Here is an 18,010-nt window from a genome sequence, read left to right as displayed (position 1 = left end):
GTCAATTACCAAGCGAATGCAGTAAGAAACCCAAACTTCGGACCTATATAAATTCAGAAAGTAATTGGTTTTGAATTAATGGAAATCAACAGCTAACAAATTTGAGTTGCTTTAGCATTTGTTATTTTATTTAAATTTGTATTAGGTAATAGTGTCTAGATACTTAGGTGATTAACACAGTTCCGAAACTAATACATATTCCGTGTGGTTGCTGGGGAAAATCCTCGTGACTTAAAACAATATTCAATCGACGATTTGTAACTCAATGAAACGATCGCTGGGTGATCGTTGCTAGCTTTGATTTTATGCTATATAGACAGCCATAAGACGGTGAATCGAGGCAAAAATGGGATGCCAATTTAAGTACAGCATAATATCAGATTAAGATCCGCGTATTATATATATAGCCTACATCTAGATGGTTAACTATAGCTACCATTTGAGCCAATATCAGAGACGACATCGAGATGCGGAGAGAAGAAAAAATATGCTTAACTGACTTTTGGCCCTGGGCTATTCCTGGCCATTGGAGTTTCTGAGATTTTGTGCGGCGGTGCTGGTGGAGGGCGTAGGTGAGCCAGGGGGCGTGGGAGTGCGAAGGGAACGTTCGAAATCCTCCGCCAAATCATCGTCATCTCCCTCCTGTTGCCAACTGTCCAATGCGGAGTCGACATCAAATTCCGGGAACTTTAGCCTTTCCCCCGTGACATCCACCAGCCGAGATCGCAATCTCTGCGATATTTCCTCCAGCTCCGTGTATTTGCGCTTGATGGCCTGCCCCAACTGCAAGTGGCCCAGTTCCATTGACTTCTCGAACTGATCAATAACGGTATCCACACTGGGCGATATGGGCTCCACGTGCGCCTCGATTCCCCCAGTCACCCGTCCATTAAAGTCTACTATGTTATGCCATCCGCTGGGAAAGCCTCCACCCGCTTGTTTCTGGTTTAGATTTAGTGCAGCGAATCCTATTATGGCATCTTCATGGGGCGAAGGCTCTGTGGTGCCGTTTGGGCTAACAGTTGCCTTCTTCCACAGCTTTAGAATGAAAAGCTTCTGGGGCTGCAAAGGAAAAATGGTAAGATTAGACAATCTCTTAGAAAAGGTTCTTTAAAGCCTTACATTACTGCGATAATCGCGGCTGACGTCCACCCGGAACTTGCTGAGCCACTGGGGCTTGGTAGATCTGGGGAAAACTGGTGTGGCAAAGACCAATCCTTCGTGTGACTTGTAGGTCTGACTATTGCAATTGATGGCCTGGAAGGTCACATAGGTGTTGGGAGGGTCATTGGGCGGGAATCGCTTGGCTGCCGACTGGCGTTTGACTTGCTTCTTCGATTTCCCATAGCCAGGATTTAGAGGCAGCCCAGCAGCTCCCACGATGCGCAATTGGAAGCTGAAGGTACTGGGCGCTAAAGGAGCCGGTGGTGGCGGCATTACTGGAGCTGAGATACTCGGCGTTGGAGCTGCGATGGCATTTTGAAGCATGTCAAGTAAGTCGGTGGTCCTACTTGGAGCCGGCACTTGGTTGTTGTCATGGTCGAAGCCACGCTGCTGCTTCAGTTGAGCAATCTGCGACTCACTTCCAATGGCCAGGAGCACCTTGAGCTCACCCAGAGGTGTCTGGTTCTCAGCACTGACAATGGGTGCCCAGCCATCGATGGAAATCACTGGTAGCTGTAGGACATAAAATAAAGTTAAAAGCAAATGAAATATTTAAATCAAGGTATGCCGTATTAACAAATTTAAATATAAACCAGAAATAATAATTAAGGCTTATTAATTAGGGTTTATTCAGTAATCACACCTTTCCCTTGCACAGGTGATTTGTGATGCTGGAGTCTCTGTACGCGATGAAGAACTGGTGCAGCGGGAGTCGTACGACTGCACCCAAGGGACGCAGCTCCATGACCAGCTGCTGCCGCTCGACGCTCTGCAGGAAGCGCTCATCATTGATGATGGCAAACTGCTCCTGCAGCTCGAAGGATCCTGCATCGCTGATCTTGGCCAGCAGTGGCTGCGCCTGCCAGAAGGGCTGAAGCGATAGCTCCTGGCAGGCGGTCTTATTACCCGCCGTTAATTGACGCAGCTCCCCGGCGTAGAGATAACCCCTGAGAAGACGGACTTTATTGGTCTCCGCCATGAAATTGACGCACTCCAAGATGGCTTTATTGTTATTGTTAGCTTTGGGCGGAGGAGGTGGCGGCGCCGGCGGCTGAGGGGGCGTTACAACGGCCTTCGAGTTGCAGTTAACTGGAAAATTTTTAAAACAAGTAGGATTAGTAATGTAGTCTATACTTAAGATAGTAGACCATGCATGGTGGCATTAATCAGAGTTCAATGTCGTTCAGCGGACCTTGAACCCGCAGATTCGAATTAAGCAAGCTTCAAAAACTGAATCAGCGGCGATCTTCGATCCGGTGCTTATCGCCTTGACAACAGACAGCAAATCGGACTCGAAAATCGATTCAAGCAGAACAAGAAATTGCGGCGGCAAGCGGGTAAAACCGGGTGAAATCGGTAATATCGCGTGCACCACAAGCGGACAACTGACAACTTGCCAGATACTGGAATCGGTTGGGCTAAAAATAGACCTCCAATAGATCTCAGATCTGGCAGATATTTAGGCATTTTAAGCGGTGGGCTGAGTGCGCAATGTGTGATGCAAATTATAGGATAGTAATCATTGGATTAAAAACACAGCAAAGAAACGATTAAAATTTTTCCAAAATTCTTCAAGTTTAAGAAATGACTAAGCAATTTAAAAATAATGTTTAAAGCGTTTAGAACAACTATTTAATGTATAAATAATATGAATAATAATAAATTATGTGGCCTGGTCCAAAAATCGATAAATCTTTTAACACTTTTAAGACTTTAAACAAATGTAACATCCGCGTTTCTGACGAAAGTCAGTTCATGTAATTTGCTAAAAATTTCTAGTTTTCCCCAATACTATAATAATACCATGTACAGTATTAACCTAACCTATGAAAAATCATAACCCTCTGTGCTCGACGGTCACAAACAAAAGCTGTTGGAAAACAAAATGTATGATTTAAAAATATAGCTGGGGTAGAGAAAACATAAAACACGAAACAGATTTGTTGTTTTTGATTTTGTTGGTTGTTTTTTGTTTTGTTTTGCTTTCTTTTTTGAAAATGAAAAGTATTTATTGACAGAATGATGGGCAGCACTTGGATAACGGCAATCAATAATGTATAGAGTAAGTGCAGGAGGCGTGGGCGTGGTTGTGGGCGGCTCGTGTAGATTTGGTATTGGTATAGCATTTGCTGTTCTTGTTGGTGGTACAATTGGTAGTTGCTGTGGCTGTAGTCGTGTGGCTTAGCTAGTATCAGATGTATTCGATTTGGGGGCCCAAGAATCAATGGTTCTTGCGATTGGCGACCACACGACATTAGTCATATATATTCACCTGCTGCCTTGTTTCCACTTTCGTTCTTTTGGCCCGGTTGCTGCTGCTGTTGCTGCTGCTGCTCCGGGCTAGCATTCAAATTCTGGAGCAGACTGATCTTCAAATACACGCTACCCAGGTGGACGTCGCGACGCCGAATGGCAATGCACTTGCACTGCTCCAACAGGGATGCCTTGTAGAGCTCCCTGAGTTCCAGGCGACCCATGCCGAGCATTTCGTTGAGACAGGTGCCGGGCTCGCGCCACCAAACCGTGATGTCTACATGGCCAGCACTCTGATCCGGATCCTGTAGGGTCTTATCCTCCATATCGACCTGGCGCTGAGCCGTCTGCCCGAAACGGGTGCATTGGGTCAGACTCTGGAACTTCTCCGACTCGAACTGCATGATGTGGAACATCGATTGGCGCGGCACTTTCCGGATCAAGTCTCTCGACAGCTGGCACTCCACGGTGAAAATGGGTCTCACTTCGTTTTGAACCAGTTCCATGCGTTGGGTTCCCTCCGGCTGCAATGTCAGTGCCTCCAAGTGGAGCTGCAAGGCGTTGCAGCTGCGGAAGAGCTCCGGTGTCATCACCAGCTCATCCTCCTCCGAATCCTGGGCGATTTGCTCCGACTCGGCTTCCGGCCACAGGACCTGCTGCTGTTTCTTAATCTTAAGGGGCTCGGCGGAGGCAGCGGTGGCGAAAAGAGCCACCAGGTCCGCATCTAGTTTCTTCATGGCCTCCATTAGCTCTACGTTGCTGGCGGTGCCTGTAATAAGCAGAAGTATATGCAATCGTTACTTATATTGCTTAGAAACGGACATGTTTGCAAATTTACAGGCTTTTAAGCAGGGGAATTAATGCGATCCGATCTCCACGATGTGAGCTTGCCAAATGAAGGCCTCTTTGCGTGAGAGATTCGAAAAGCCGGTATAAAGAGAAGTACTAAAACGCAGAAAGAGGAGCCCCAGCAATCGCGTTCTATGCTTTGCTCCATACTTCTCCCGCTCTCTCACGTGTTCGCCTATCACTCCATCACATGGGAATCGGGTTTGAAAAAAAAAAACGCACCATGGATACCTTAACTTTAGCTTTTGAATTTAGTTCTATAAAAGGAACATATTTACAACCAAAAAAAAGAATTAGAATTAATAATGAAATCCCGAATAAATTTTCAAAATAATGACAAGTAATATGTTTACATGTGTCTAATCCAAATGTCTAATAATAAATGTAATAATCCATTTTTCGCAAATATTAGTTTAAAACAAAGTCGCTATGGGTAACTACAAATTAGTTTTAACCTTTTGTATGATGCACCCTAAATAAAACTTTTTTGGTTAATTTCTTGTTATAATAGTCGAAATGTTCCAGCTTTCCGTTTTACAACTAATCGTTTTCTACATTCTTTGTAGTCTTCATATTTCTACATAGTTTTTAGATAGTCAACAAGCGTCTTTGAAGGGTATCTCAACCTCACTCACAATTGGTCGATTCTCTTTCAGCATAAGCAAAAGGCAAAGTCAGACCCAAATATATTTTTTGCATAAATTCGCCGACATTGGCAAAGTTCACTGGCAAGAGGAAAAAATTTCCATCAGATGCGAGGCCATTTTATACTCCAAGTCGTCTATATAGGAAAAGGTCAAGGTGTTATCGGTCAGCGGGAAAATCTCTTACCGATTTCTCCGCCTGGTAACGCGCTTAATTTTCGATTGGCTCCAAGATAATTGATAAGAGACGTCCGATGCCAGTTTAGTGACATAATACTGCGCTCCAGACGCGGATTGAAGATTGCGTACAGTAGCATTTGTAGGATTAGTCAGAAAGTGGCTTTAAACTCGTAACTAACGCTTCCCCGTTTTGCCGGTCATCAGACATTCGCAACGCTAATTAAAACCCATAGAAATTCGCATCGCATTTAGCAGAGTAGTGAAATGGGAAGGGGGACTGGGTGGCGCAGACGTCTTATCAAGCCAAGGCTTATCGATCTCGACCCGTTGCTTCCACCCCAATATTTCTCCCCGTGTAGCAACAAAGCATTTCTCTCTTGAATCACGGAATAGTTTCGCTTTTTATATATGTATGTACATGTGCGAGTCGGCTGGTTGCCGGGTTCGTGTGAGCATATGTTCCATACATTTGTATGACTGGCTGATAGTGCTCGCCGAAGAATCGGAATTGAAGGCCAATGGCAGAAATCCCAGACGCGGCTGAAAAAACCTAAAAGGAGGCATTTATTTGAAAGCCAACAAAAGCGAGATACAAAACAAACATAGCGAGATAAAAGTTATGTGTCACCGATATTTTGCAAGCGGGCGGATTATTCTGAAGGGGATCTAAATGGTGGGGCATTTTCTCTCAACTAAAATACAAAAAACCTGTTTATATCTTAGCACCAAAGATCAACCAAAGAGGTTTAGGTGTCTTTAATTTATTGGGTACATTTATGCATAAATCAGCCAAATTTGATTTTAATAAATTTAAATAATTTAAATAAATTTTATATATAAATAATAATTTATATAAATAAATAATTTAAATAAATTTTATTTAAATTATGCATAAATAAATAAACCAAAGATAAATAATTAAAAGATAATAATTCAAATGATTAGCTAACAAGATAATTAAATTTTTATAGTACCTATTGCACTACAAAATTGTACCTATGGACACCCTTGTTCAACTCGATCCGCCCCTGCACCCCTGTTAACTACATATTCACCCAGTCGGCGCCTGTGAGACTCTTTCTCACATTCTCCCCATATTCTCAGGTCCCTAAGAGAGTAAGAGAATCGTTTTTGCCAGCACGTGTTAAAACACGTTCAGTTGTAGACTGAAGTATAACCACACTATTTTCTGAATTTTATGGCTGGATTTGGTTGGTTTTACATAGATACGTCCAAATGGGATTCTCGCATTTTCAAATGGAAAGTTTTTGGCTTTGCCTGTGTTTGAACAAAACCAAAATAAAAACAGAAAATAACCGAGGGAATACATCTGCCAAACAGGAACGCTCGTTTGCCAAGTGATGGGGAAATATATGGGTGGGATTTCAGGGCAGCTTGGTCTATTTATGGGTTTCTGCAATTGTTGTTAATAAATTATCTTTTGGTCATCTCTTTTGCTACTGATTGGACAATGTTGATGGGCAAAACAAACAAAAAGCCAGACTGTTGCGTAAGAGTCAACAAACTGCCGTGAATGTTCTGCTTCTAAACAAATAGGAAAAGCAAAATAGAAATGTATAAATAAATAGCAGGGAAATGTCAAGGAAATTAGAAAACAAAAACCAAAATAAACAGACGCGGTCGTCGACTGACTGTATCAAAGTGGCTGATTAAATAAAGACAATGTTTGACAGACATAGCGTTTAAACTTTAACCCAATAATTCACAAATGCACAAATATTTTCCTTATTATGAAACAAAAACAATATGCAAGCTAAGAAATGGAATATTAGGAAGACCTTTCGAAACATTTTTATTCCATTCATTCAGTTTGGATTTTCATTGCCTACTGAAAATAGTTCCTAATGTTTTACAATTTATTTATTTCACGGCTTTGCTTCTAAAATTATAACAAACTTCAAATTTTAAGCTAAATAAAGATTTGTTTGAGCTATAAAATCGACGCCTCCTCCATTTCAATGATATACTTCAGGGCGGAAAATTCCCCTCTCTTTCCCTTGGCAGCATTTTCTTCTGGGATATACGATGCCAACAGAATGCTTATAAGCACAGAGATAGCTCCAAGCATAAAGGGACCGGCCACAGTGCGATCTCCACTTACACTCTCTATCAAAATCCGATCTTCACTCAAATCCATGTCGGATAGGTAGAATACGATACCGAACAGGGCGGGTCCAAGTCCATTGCATAATCCCGACATTCCCGAGATCATTCCCTGGACTGCTCCCTGAGTTTCGCTATCCGTGTAGAGGGATAAATAAAAACTCACGGCCGGAAAAGTGATGGAACTTAGGGCAGCTACAATTCCAGCCAGCCACATTTGCCACTTTTCGTGTCCTATGGCGTACAGTATAAGTTGCAGCAGTTCCAGAATTAATCCCAGTATTATAACTTTCTTGGCACCCAATGCTTTCACTATAGATCCCAAAGTCACGTTTATCAAAATGCTTAATATGGCAATTGAAGCCACCAACGTGGAGAGTTCCATAAAATCAAATTCCATTGTTAGTTTCAGATAGGCTGGTACACTGGAATATTCCCCAGCTTCGGGAAGTAGAAACATGAACACCACTATGCACAATAGCAGGATATTGGGATCCGAACCTACTCTTCGTAGGGTTAGAAAGGGATCCGCTTGTTTCCAGCTTAGTCCAGTGGATCTTACGTTTCTTAGTAAACTTTCGGGAATAGCCAGAAGTACAAACATCACGTTCGTTATGGAGACCAAAGTCGCTATTAACACCACAGTATTTATTCCGTAAAGATCCATTATGAGATTGCCCAAAGCTGGGGCGATCACCATACTGGCTGCGAAAGTGGCCGATACCAATCCATAGGATCTAGAGCGTTCTTCCTTTGTGGTAACATCCGCCACATAGGCAAAAACAACGGAGAAGCTAACGCCCAAAACTCCACTGATCGAACTGATCACAAAGAACCACCAGTTTCCGATGGTCATCATAGGTATGGGTAAACAAGTGAAGAACACTGTTATAAGGAGCAGCAGCTTTCGCCCATATATATCCGATAACGCTCCGATCATGGGCGCCGATAGAAACGATAGTATTCCCTTGACACCCATGACCAATCCGTTCATTAGAAACGTGTGGTCTGGGAAGGTTTCTTTTAAAGTGCTTATCATCGGCATTGTCAGCAAGCCCCAGGCGAAGTATTCCAGAAAAACAACTACTAGTATGTGTCTAACACTTGGCTTTCCAATTCCCGAAATGGAGGCCAGCGATACGAGTAATTTTTTCAGACCGATCTTGAACATATGTATACCTTGGGAGTACAACATAGAGAATACTAGGTTCGTCAGTTTGAAAATTCAGTTGAACTGAAATTACAATTTGTATGGTCTTCCAGCGTAGCTAATACCTTTTAGTGGAGATAGTAGTACCTTTAATAGTTAATGATACGGTGAGTCCTAAAATGGTATAATAGCTTGACGCTTTCCACATGTTCGATATTTGCCGCAAATCCAAAATTATCGAGATTTTAAATTGGTTGGATTTTAATAAAAATTATTTAAATTACAATTTACTTAAACCTACGTTCTCTACAATCTTAATTATCCCTATTTTATCCCATTCAAGGATTGTTTATGTTAGAGGTTCTAGCATCTTCCTTTTTAAGGGAAACCTTCAGAATGAAACCGCTCAAAAAGATTGCCACAAATACACTAATGGCACCTATGACGAAGGGCATTCGAATTGGTGAGTTAACTTTGAGATTATTCTCCGAATCATCCTGGAAAATGAAGAAGAGTACTCCGAAAAAGGCAGGTCCCAAACCCTCGCTCAAGCACTCGATTCCAGAAATAATGCCCAGTACAGCCCCTTGATTTTCGGGACTGGCATAGATGGAAGCAACCGCATTACAGGCAATAAGAATTATTGTTGCAAAGGCGGCGAAAATACAGCTTAGCCAGTACATCCAATGATGAGTTCCAAATCCGAAGAAGAGCAACTCTGATAGCAGAAGAAATAATCCCAGTCGGATCGACCACTTGCCCCCTAATATGTTTATAATATAGCCCAAAAGAAGATTGGTTATGATCGCCAGCACAGACAGTAATGCCAACATCATGGACACCTCCTCATATTCAAATCCCAAATGAGTTTTCAGATATACTGGCGCAGTAGAATCCACTCCCGCAAAGGGCCAAATGGACAGGAATGTTATGAGGTATATCACGAGCAGGTTCTTATCCTTACTACTTTTACGCAACACTTCCCAAAGATCGGAGGAGTTTAAGGGGGTATTATCATATTTCTCCATTTCAGTTAAATCACTGTGTACGTTTTCTTCTTCTGTGTTGAAATTTTGGTTCTGCTCTTTATTGCTGACTAGATTCTGTGAGAGGCTGTGGTTGGGTTTGCTCGCTAAAACATTGTTTTTCAACTCTTCTTCTCCATTTAACATGTCTTTCTTTTCCTTTGGCTGTATGTCGACTACCTTGTCCTCCACCTTGTTATCATTCATTTCATCCAACACAACCTTTTTTCTCTTTAGAATTAAGCTCTCTGGCACCGCAAACATGATAAACAAGATATTGATCAAGCCAGTGATGGCAGCAATCAAAACAACTGATCCAGACCCGTACAATTTCATCAAATAGTTCCCCAACGATGGCGAAAAAGCTATTCCAGCGCCGTAACTGGCCGCCACATGGCCATATCCTTTTGAACGATGCTCCACACTGGTCACATCCGCCGCATAGGCCAATGAAGCGGAGTAAGTGCTCCCACAGACGGAGCTCACAGTGAGTATGGCGAAGAACCACCAGCTCTTCAACATCATGAATGGAATTGGCGCGTAAGTGGTGGCCACAGCTAGCAACATCACCACTTTTCGGCCACGGAAATCAGAAATGGCGCCCATTACAGGTGTGGTCAGAAATCCCAGGATTCCTCTAACTCCGTAAACTAGTCCATCGACGAGAAGGACGCGATTTCCAAACGATTCCGAGAGTTTTTCGATGAAGGGCACGGTGAGAAGACCCCAAGAGAAGTAGTGGATAAACGTAACGATCCCCGCGTGCCAAACACTTGCTTTTCCGATTCCAAAACGATTACCCAATAATTTCAGCAGGGGTCTCAAAAACTTCAACTGCCCCATTATAAGTGTTTTGTCCGCGAACTAGCTAACACCAGAATAGCCTGACAACTCCAGTTTAAAATTCAATTTATACGTCTCAGTCTTATAGCAAATATAGTTATTGCTGCACTAGAAAAAAAATGGTATTCGAAAATGGGGCTATTACAACTTTTAAGAAATATATCGTTTTCACTTGTAAGATATTGCAGCTTTTAACATTCATGTTTAGAATATAAATTAAGCTCCTTGGTTTTAATAGAATAAATGTAATGTACACAACAAACCATTATCGATTATGATTAATCAATTTTAGTTTATTTTAAACTAGATTTCAAAAAATTGTATTGAATATATTTACATTATTCATCCCAGCTAACAAACATTTCCCTCTCTTGATAGTGAGAATAAAAACATTGGGTCCCCATTTATAAGTAACAAATAATATATTATTTGAAACAAAAAAGGAGAGCAAGTTTTTTTTTAAATGTAAAGTCATCACATTTAGAAACTTTTTAAGGGAAAACCATAAACAATTATTTAACATATTTTCGTGCCTTAAATATGGTTTAGGAATTGCCGTCTGACTGTGAATAAATAGTGTAATTTTCCTAAAGCTAAACCAGCTCTCAAATTTAAAAATTTTCTGTTCTACATTAAAATATATGACCATATTATAAATATTAAATCTATAACAATAGAGAAAATGCTATAGTCGACTTTCTCGACTATCAGATACCTGTTAATCAGCTGGAAAAAAGTTTAAAATGCATTGTATATGGTAGGTAAAATGGTAAAATCAATTGTTTTGTAACCATAGCCCTTAAACCCCCTCAAACTAAGACCTGTACTATTGGTCGATAGAAATTTTGTTCTGTTGTTTTCAAATGCTATCTCAGCTTTCTAGTGTGTTTTGTCCTAATACCGCAAGTCAACAGTTATGGAAAAAATATTTGCCTGTTCTCACATTTTGCTTGAAAACGACTTAAATGATTTATTATACTTCTTACTCGTTGAGTAAAAGGGTATACTAGATTCGTTGAAAAGTATGAAACAGGTAGAACGAAGAATATAAAGTTGACTATATTCTTGATCAGGATCAATAGCCGTGTCGATCTTGCCAAGTCCAGAAGGACATCCGTCCGTATGATACCAGGAACTATTAAAGCTAGAAAGTGAAAGAGGAAGGAATACAAAGACATGGACGCATGTTGCCACAGCCACTCTAACGCCCGCAAACTGCCACGCCCGCAAACTGCCACGCCCACAGTGTTAAAAAATATTTTGATATATGTAATTTCATTTGTCCATATGTCTTGTAAATTTCTATCGATTTGACAAAAAACTTTATGCCACGCCCATCAACCTCCCAAAACTGTCACACATTTGAAAATGTTTTGATATTGGTATATGTAAATTTCTATCGATATGCCAAAAAATATTTTGCCACGCCGACTCTAACACTCATAAGCAACACAAAACTGTCACGCGCACACTTTTGAAAAAATTATAAATTTGGTTTAATTTCATAAATTGTTTTCCAATTTCTACCAATATTCCAGCAAATGTTGAAATTTCTCGTTCGCCGTTTCACTAGCTGAGTAACAGGTATCTGATAGTCGGGGAACTCGACTATAGCATTCTCTCTTGTTTTGAAGTTACTTTGGGAGATATATCACTTTCTCGGTATTTGGTCCAAAAACCGAAAGTTTATTTAAAAAAAAAATTGTTTTGTTTGTTTAAGTCAAGTGCAAAATAATCTTTCGATCTAAAAATTAATATTAGAATTGTTGTATGTTGTATGGTGCAATCGTCACTTGTTTTTACCTCGTTAAGGGGTGTTTTTGTTTGATTTAATTGAACTAAAATCACAATTGTTCTTCTTTTTGTGGGGAACAGATAGGTTTCGATAAGGGGAGTCCGAAAAGCAGGTTCGAAATTGTATGTCTTCTATATGTATGTTATATGTTTAAAAAGTCGATATTAGCCGTTTATTAGCGGATATAAGCGTTTTTATTGGTTAAATACAAAATGATAATTCGCCGGAAAACTTATATAACGTTTAATTAAATTACAATTATTTAAAGCTACGTTCATTACAATCCGAGTCATAGTAATCATTTATATCTAGTTTTAAATAGCCAAAATCTTGTCATCTTTAAATTTTGTTTTTGTAAGTGGTTCTAGCTCATCTTCGGTGGCCTCGTCTGAGATCTTATAGATCAATGGCTCCTTTTCAAAAGTTTTTTTTTTAATTAAAAATGTCAAGACGACCGCCACAAATACGGCAATGTCACTTATGACGAAGGGCATTGGAATTGGTGACTTAACTTTAAGATTATTCTCCGCATCATCCTGGAAAATGAAGAAGAGTACTCCGAAAAGGGCAGGTCCCAAACCCTCGCTCAAGCACTCTATTCCAGATATAATGCCCAGTACAGCCCCTTGATTTTCGGGACTGGCATAGATGGAAGCAACAGCATTACAGGCAGTAAAAATTATTGTTGCAAAGGCGGCGAAAATACCGCTTAACCAGTACATCCAATGATGAGTTCCAAATCCGAGGAAGAGCAACTGCGATAGCAGAAGTAATAATCCCAGTCGGATCGACCACTTGCCCCCTAATATGTTTATAATATAGCCCAGGAGAAGATTGGTTATGATCGCCAGCACAGACAGTAATCCCAACATCATGGACACCTCCTCATATTCAAATCCCAAATGAGTTTTCAGATATACTGGCGCAGTAGAATCCACTCCCGCAAAGGGCCAAATGGACAGGAATGTTATGAGGTATATCACGAGCAGGTTCTTATCCTTACTACTTTTACGCAACACTTCCCAAAGATCGGAGGAGTTTAAGGGGGTATTATCATATTTCTCCATTTCAGTTAAATCACTGTGTACGTTTTCTTCTTCTTTGTTGAAATTTTGGTTCTGCTCTTTATTGCTGACTAGATTCTGTGAGAGGCTGTGGTTGGGTTTGCTCGCTAAAACATTGTTTTTCAACTCTTCTCCATTTAACATGTCTTTCTTTTCCTTTGGCTGTATGTCGACTACCTTGTCCTCCACCTTGTTATCATTCATTTCATCCAACACCACCTTTTTTCTCTTTAGAATTAAGCTCTCTGGCACCGCAAACATGATAAACAAGATATTGATCAAGCCAGTGATGGCAGCAATCAAAACAACTGATCCAGACCCGTACAATTTCATCAAATAGTTCCCCAACGATGGCGAAAAAGCTATTCCAGCGCCGTAACTGGCCGCCACATGGCCATATCCTTTTGAACGATGCTCCACACTGGTCACATCCGCCGCATAGGCCAATGAAGCGGAGTAAGTGCTCCCACAGACGGAGCTCACAGTGAGTATGGCGAAGAACCACCAGCTCTTCAACATCATGAATGGAATTGGCGCGTAAGTGGTGGCCACAGCTAGCAACATCACCACTTTTCGGCCACGGAAATCAGAAATGGCGCCCATTACAGGTGTGGTCAGAAATCCCAGGATTCCTCGAGCTCCGTAAACTAGTCCATCGACGAGAAGGACGCGATTTCCAAACGATTCCGAGAGTTTTTCGATGAAGGGCACGGTGAGAAGACCCCAGGAGAAGTAGTGGATAAACGTAACGATCCCCGCGTGCCAAACACTTGCTTTTCCGATTCCAGAACGATTACCCAATAATTTCAGCAGGGGTCTCAAAAACTTCAACTGCCCCATTATAAGTGTTTTGTCCGCGAACTAGCTAACGCCAGAATAGCCTGACAATTCCAGTTTAAAATTCAATTTATACGCCTCAGTCTTATAGCAAATATAGTTATTGCTGCACTAAAAAAAAAAATGGCACTCGAAAATGGGGCTATTTTGTTTTTAAAAAATATATCGTTTTCACTTGAAAGATATTAAAGCTTTATAAACATGACTATAAATTAAACTTCTCGGTTTTAAAGAGATAGATTTGATGTACAAAACAAGTAGCGCAGGAATATACTTTTTAAAGATAAACCAAAAACAATTTTTATGACTGTTAGATTTGACTGTGAATAAATAGTGACATTTTTGCAAAGCAAAAACTTATATATACATATAAAACATATATAAAACAAGAGTGCGCTCTAGAGTCGGCTATGACATACCCATTACATAAATTTTTTGTTTTTTATCCCTTTAGGTTTTTGATATGATAATAGATAGATATTCTTAGATAGGCTTGAAAACTTTGTTATGTAAATGTAAATTTATAAAAGCGATCAACATATTTCACTTGGGATTTGTTAATTATTGTAGGAATAAACCCTTCTTATGTTGTAGAGTTTGGAGCTAAGCCTTTTAATAATAAATTAGTATGTGTAGTTTAGACTCACCTGCCATAAGTTCGCTGTTTTGCTGATCCTGCAGCATTGGGATCACCGGCTCGCCGCCAGGTGGCGCATCCGACATATCATCGGCCGCATGATCGTGACCGTGCGCGGTGGGGGCGTGGCCTTGGGTGGGCGGTGGCTCAGCAAAGAGCATCTCGAAGCGCAGCCGGGTCTTGAGTAGGCCGACCCTCAGCTGCTGTTGCTGTTGCACTTGTTCGAGCGGGCCACCGATCTCCAGGTGACGATATAGAGCATAAATTTTGGTTTTATGCTCGAAATGGCTCCAAGTGCCGTTATGGGCGGCGTGTTTACCGTTAGCGTGATGACAGCCTGCTCCTCTGACGTCACAGCAGCCGGCTGATTCGACAGCGACAATTTCGATTTCGGCGGCACTAAGCTGCCGTAAATAATCTAAAAATAACGCAAGGTTTTTTTTCCTCTGTACACGGGGATGCTGATGCCGCTTCTTTTTTTTATTATTTGCCCTTTGCTGCTGCTGCTTCTTCTCCTTACTCTGTTTCCTTTCCTTTTGTTTTTTAATCTTATCCTCCTCGTTTGGTAGCTTCTTCTTCTTACTCTTCTTATCCTTTACCCCTTGCTTTTGACAGAGCTTCTTGTTCTCCTCTTCTTCCCTTTCCGCCTGCAGTTGTTGTTGCTGCTGCTTGTTTGACCTTTTCTTTTGGCCAAACTTTCTGCCTCCGTCGACGTCACAGCTGATCGATTTGCAGCGCTCGTTTGACAATTTATCCGCCTCCTGGCTTTGCCTGCTTTTTCGATTTTCCCAATTCACATTCGTCGTCGGCCGTGGGAATTCCGCTATCATAATTTTTATGCCACTTTTGCCATAATTATCACACTCACTCTCACGCACACACGCACAAAAACGCGAAAAGAGAGGCGGGCGCGCGCTCGTGTTGTTGCTGATTTATTTTTTTTCCACCGCTTAGCCAAGCTGAAAAGTTGAAAATCTTTACACACACCAAACACACACACACAGACTCAGAAAAGTTGGGAAATCGAATTTTCCGTACTATGATTTTCCGGCCATAAATCTGCACGGGCGTAAGTTTCGGGGGAAACTGCTGCAGAAAAGCTCCTGGTCGCAAAGGAAGAAAAATCGGACGGGCTAAGCGTTGCCACCGCTGACGCCAATGTCATTTGTTTTGATTTAGTTGCCGGAGCGATGCCACCTTTAGAAAATACTGAAAAATACCAATGGAAGTCGACCTGCCAATCTATTTTCCGTCACCAAACTTTTCCAGCCTTTTGGCTTTTTTTTTTTTTCAAATTATTTATATTTCTTAATTAAACATAAGATAGACATTTTAATATATATATTGGATTTTTTTAAGGCCATGTTATTGCACATTTAAATGTAGGAACTAACAACAATTAACGATGCCTTTATAATATTTGGAAACTTCAGTTTCCTCCGAAGAACATTTTTATTCTACGTACTTTTGTTTTAATTACGTTAAGACAAGGTTTCAATCTTTCAACTTCTCTTTATTGACGCATCGCTCTAAACATTTCCAACTAATAATTTCCAATCAACACAGACAGCTTCTACACTTCGCTTAGGCAAACAGACGCAGTTCATCGCGCGCCTCGATGCATTTGGGCGGCGAAGGTGTCTCAAACTCGCCCAGCTCGGCGTCGTAGTAGAGAGCAGTGCGGTAGGGACGCAGTTCCCATGGCACCTGCTGCTCCATGGTGGTCAGCGTGACGCCCAAATCCTCAAGCGTGGGCACACCAGTCAGGACCTTGTCAGTAACAGCCTCGCGCTCAATGCGGGCGGGATGCAGACCGCCGATCGGGGTGCCGGGGCAGATGAAACTGTTCAGCTTGGCTTTTAGGAGGAAGGTGGGGTCCCAACGCATGTCGTAGCGCATGTAGCCCCAGCGCTTCTGGTCCTTGCGCATCAGACGGTGGAACCAGTCGACCAGCTCGCTCAACTGATAGCGTTTAGGTCTGGAACAAATACAGGGAATGGACAAAATGCATGGTACAAATAGTTGAGTTAGAGATTGACTTACCCTACAGCCTGGTAGACACGCCCAGCGCTGTCCGGATCCTTGGCGGCGTTGATGATGGCCTGGGCCACGTCCGAAACGTAGACGGGCTGTTTCACGGTCTTCTCTCCCTTGTGCCACAGCGGCATCGAACGGAACTGACGGCGCCAGACGTGGGCGTAGTAGCGCAAGAAGCGATCCTCGGAGCCGTAGATATCCGCAGGACGGATGATCGTGGCGTTGGGGAAGGCGTCGCGCACGCGCAGCTCACCCTCGTACTTGCTTTTCAACCACTCGCTGCCACCCTTGACGTACAAATCCTTGGGGTTGGCCTCCACATTCAAAGAGGAGAGGTGGATGAAGCGCTCCACACCTGCCTCGCGGGCAATCCTAACGAAATAAAGTTATGCAAGTTAGAATCAAGAAATTGGCATCCTACTAATCAATTGGCAAATAAATAATACTGGTAATGTTCACCTAGCGATCCTCTCAGCTCCGTTGACGTGGACATCCTTGAACTTGAAGTTCTTGGTCTCGAAGTCCCTGCCCACTAAGTTAATAACCACGTTCGAGTGCTTGACGGCCTCGCGAATTGAGGCGGGATCTTCCAGATTGTAGAAGTGAAAGAGCACCTGGCCAAGATCACCGGTTACCTTAAGACGGATAACATCCGAATCGTCACCGCGATAGGGCAGGATCATTTGGGTGCCAGATTTTCCCAGTTTATTGCACACATAGCGACCCACGAAACCTGTGGCTCCGAAGACCGTGGCAACAATCCCATTGAAACTGCTACGTCCGCCAGTTCCGCGCTTCATGGCAGCCGGATTGGTGGTCTTCAGTGGACGTGGACCATCGTCCGGCGGGGCAGCAGCGGCGGAATATCCACGTAGGCACAAGACTCCAACCACACCACTGCCGTGGTGCTCTAAATATCCGGAATTAAACAGAGAATGACAAAAGTTAGCCACAAACATCGTATTACATAATTTGATTGCCTGTTGGTTTTCGACGGCAGGCAACGGTACTCACTGGCCAGCTGGAGATTACGGGTTAGTACTATGGCGGCCATTTCGCACCGGCACACTGGACCAACTCGATTCGGTTAATTACACGCTTAAAATCCTAATTTATTTCGGGCCAGGCCAGTTTTTTATTTTGCCCCACGACAGTGTGACCACGGCGTTGCAAATGGAATATACTAGAATTGACAAGTTAATACCAAAAACTACCATGGAACAAGGCTGCCAGACTAAAGAAAAAAATTGACTTGGAAAGTAACAGTTTTTTGTTTGGGTTTTAAATTAACTTGTATAAGAAGATTACTTTTAATATGTATATAATTGACCTCATAACCAGTAGATCTTGTTTGTATGCATCGCATGTAAAAGATGTTTTAATTATCGCTCACCTTTTAAATTGTTGT

At 42.0% G+C, this 18,010-nt stretch overlaps 4 protein-coding genes and 1 pseudogene across 8 annotated transcripts; all 5 read right to left on the bottom strand.

Annotated features, from left to right (window-relative positions):
• Positions 1–103: 103 nt before the first annotated feature.
• Positions 104–15,756, bottom strand: LOC6546054 (C2 domain-containing protein 3). 4 transcript variants are annotated; one of them, XM_015158628.2, is made up of 6 exons: positions 15,604–15,684; positions 14,576–15,524; positions 3,437–4,186; positions 1,808–2,253; positions 1,123–1,677; positions 104–1,062 (listed from the first exon to the last, which is right to left on the bottom strand). In XM_015158628.2, the coding sequence occupies exons 2-6, from the start codon at positions 15,393–15,395 to the stop codon at positions 514–516; spliced, it is 3,120 nt and encodes a 1,039-aa protein (XP_015014114.2). In that variant the 5' UTR covers positions 15,396–15,524; positions 15,604–15,684; the 3' UTR covers positions 104–513. The 4 variants fall into 4 exon arrangements, with proteins under 4 accessions (XP_015014114.2, XP_001973507.1, XP_015014115.1 ...); XM_001973471.3 differs by lacking the exons at positions 14,576–15,524; positions 15,604–15,684 and adding an exon at positions 4,256–4,352; XM_015158629.2 differs by lacking the exons at positions 3,437–4,186; positions 14,576–15,524 and having other exon boundaries at positions 15,604–15,756.
• LOC6546053 (hippocampus abundant transcript-like protein 1) lies at positions 6,866–8,392 on the bottom strand. The gene has a single exon (XM_001973470.3). The coding sequence runs from the start codon at positions 8,383–8,385 to the stop codon at positions 7,042–7,044; it is 1,344 nt and encodes a 447-aa protein (XP_001973506.3). The 5' UTR covers positions 8,386–8,392; the 3' UTR covers positions 6,866–7,041.
• LOC6545991 lies at positions 8,629–10,272 on the bottom strand (annotated as a pseudogene). Its single transcript, XR_003407656.1, has one exon. The product of XR_003407656.1 is annotated as a hippocampus abundant transcript 1 protein (transcript).
• LOC6545990 (hippocampus abundant transcript 1 protein) lies at positions 12,314–13,955 on the bottom strand. The gene has a single exon (XM_001973468.3). The coding sequence runs from the start codon at positions 13,929–13,931 to the stop codon at positions 12,342–12,344; it is 1,590 nt and encodes a 529-aa protein (XP_001973504.3). The 5' UTR covers positions 13,932–13,955; the 3' UTR covers positions 12,314–12,341.
• Positions 15,757–16,057: 301 nt separating the features above from the next.
• Positions 16,058–17,785, bottom strand: LOC6545989 (NADH dehydrogenase [ubiquinone] 1 alpha subcomplex subunit 9, mitochondrial). The gene is made up of 4 exons (XM_001973467.3): positions 17,617–17,785; positions 17,062–17,512; positions 16,609–16,974; positions 16,058–16,543 (listed from the first exon to the last, which is right to left on the bottom strand). Exons 1-4 carry the CDS (start codon positions 17,654–17,656, stop codon positions 16,150–16,152), a joined length of 1,251 nt encoding a protein of 416 aa, XP_001973503.1. The 5' UTR covers positions 17,657–17,785; the 3' UTR covers positions 16,058–16,149.
• Between the last annotated feature and the right edge of the window lie 225 nt (positions 17,786–18,010).

This window comes from Drosophila erecta, unplaced genomic scaffold (assembly GCF_003286155.1).
Source record: "Drosophila erecta strain 14021-0224.00,06,07 unplaced genomic scaffold, DereRS2 tig00000021-arrow-pilon, whole genome shotgun sequence".
Classification (NCBI taxonomy): domain Eukaryota; kingdom Metazoa; phylum Arthropoda; class Insecta; order Diptera; family Drosophilidae; genus Drosophila; species Drosophila erecta.
The sequence above is the reverse complement of the archived record's forward strand: the minus strand, read 5'-3'. Positions and strand labels throughout refer to the sequence as shown.

What these genes read in the sequence shown, in the direction of transcription:
- LOC6546054 (XM_015158628.2), bottom strand. Translation starts at nt 15,395, where the DNA reads ATGATAGCGGAATTCCCACGGCCGACGACGAATGTGAATTGGGAAAAT. An exon ending in AAACAGCGAACTTATGGCAG is followed by an intron (nt 4,187 to 14,575) that starts GTGAGTCTAAAC and finishes TGCTTATTACAG; the next exon opens with GCACCGCCAGCAACGTAGAG. An exon ending in ATCACCTGTGCAAGGGAAAG is followed by an intron (nt 1,678 to 1,807) that starts GTGTGATTACTG and finishes TATGTCCTACAG; the next exon opens with CTACCAGTGATTTCCATCGA.
- LOC6546053 (XM_001973470.3), bottom strand. Translation starts at nt 8,385, where the DNA reads ATGTTCAAGATCGGTCTGAAAAAATTACTCGTATCGCTGGCCTCCATT.
- LOC6545989 (XM_001973467.3), bottom strand. Translation starts at nt 17,656, where the DNA reads ATGGCCGCCATAGTACTAACCCGTAATCTCCAGCTGGCCA. An exon ending in GGAGCTGAGAGGATCGCTAG is followed by an intron (nt 16,975 to 17,061) that starts GTGAACATTACC and finishes TTATTTCGTTAG; the next exon opens with GATTGCCCGCGAGGCAGGTG. An exon ending in CGTGTCTACCAGGCTGTAGG is followed by an intron (nt 16,544 to 16,608) that starts GTAAGTCAATCT and finishes TATTTGTTCCAG; the next exon opens with ACCTAAACGCTATCAGTTGA.
- LOC6545990 (XM_001973468.3), bottom strand. Translation starts at nt 13,931, where the DNA reads ATGGGGCAGTTGAAGTTTTTGAGACCCCTGCTGAAATTATTGGGTAAT.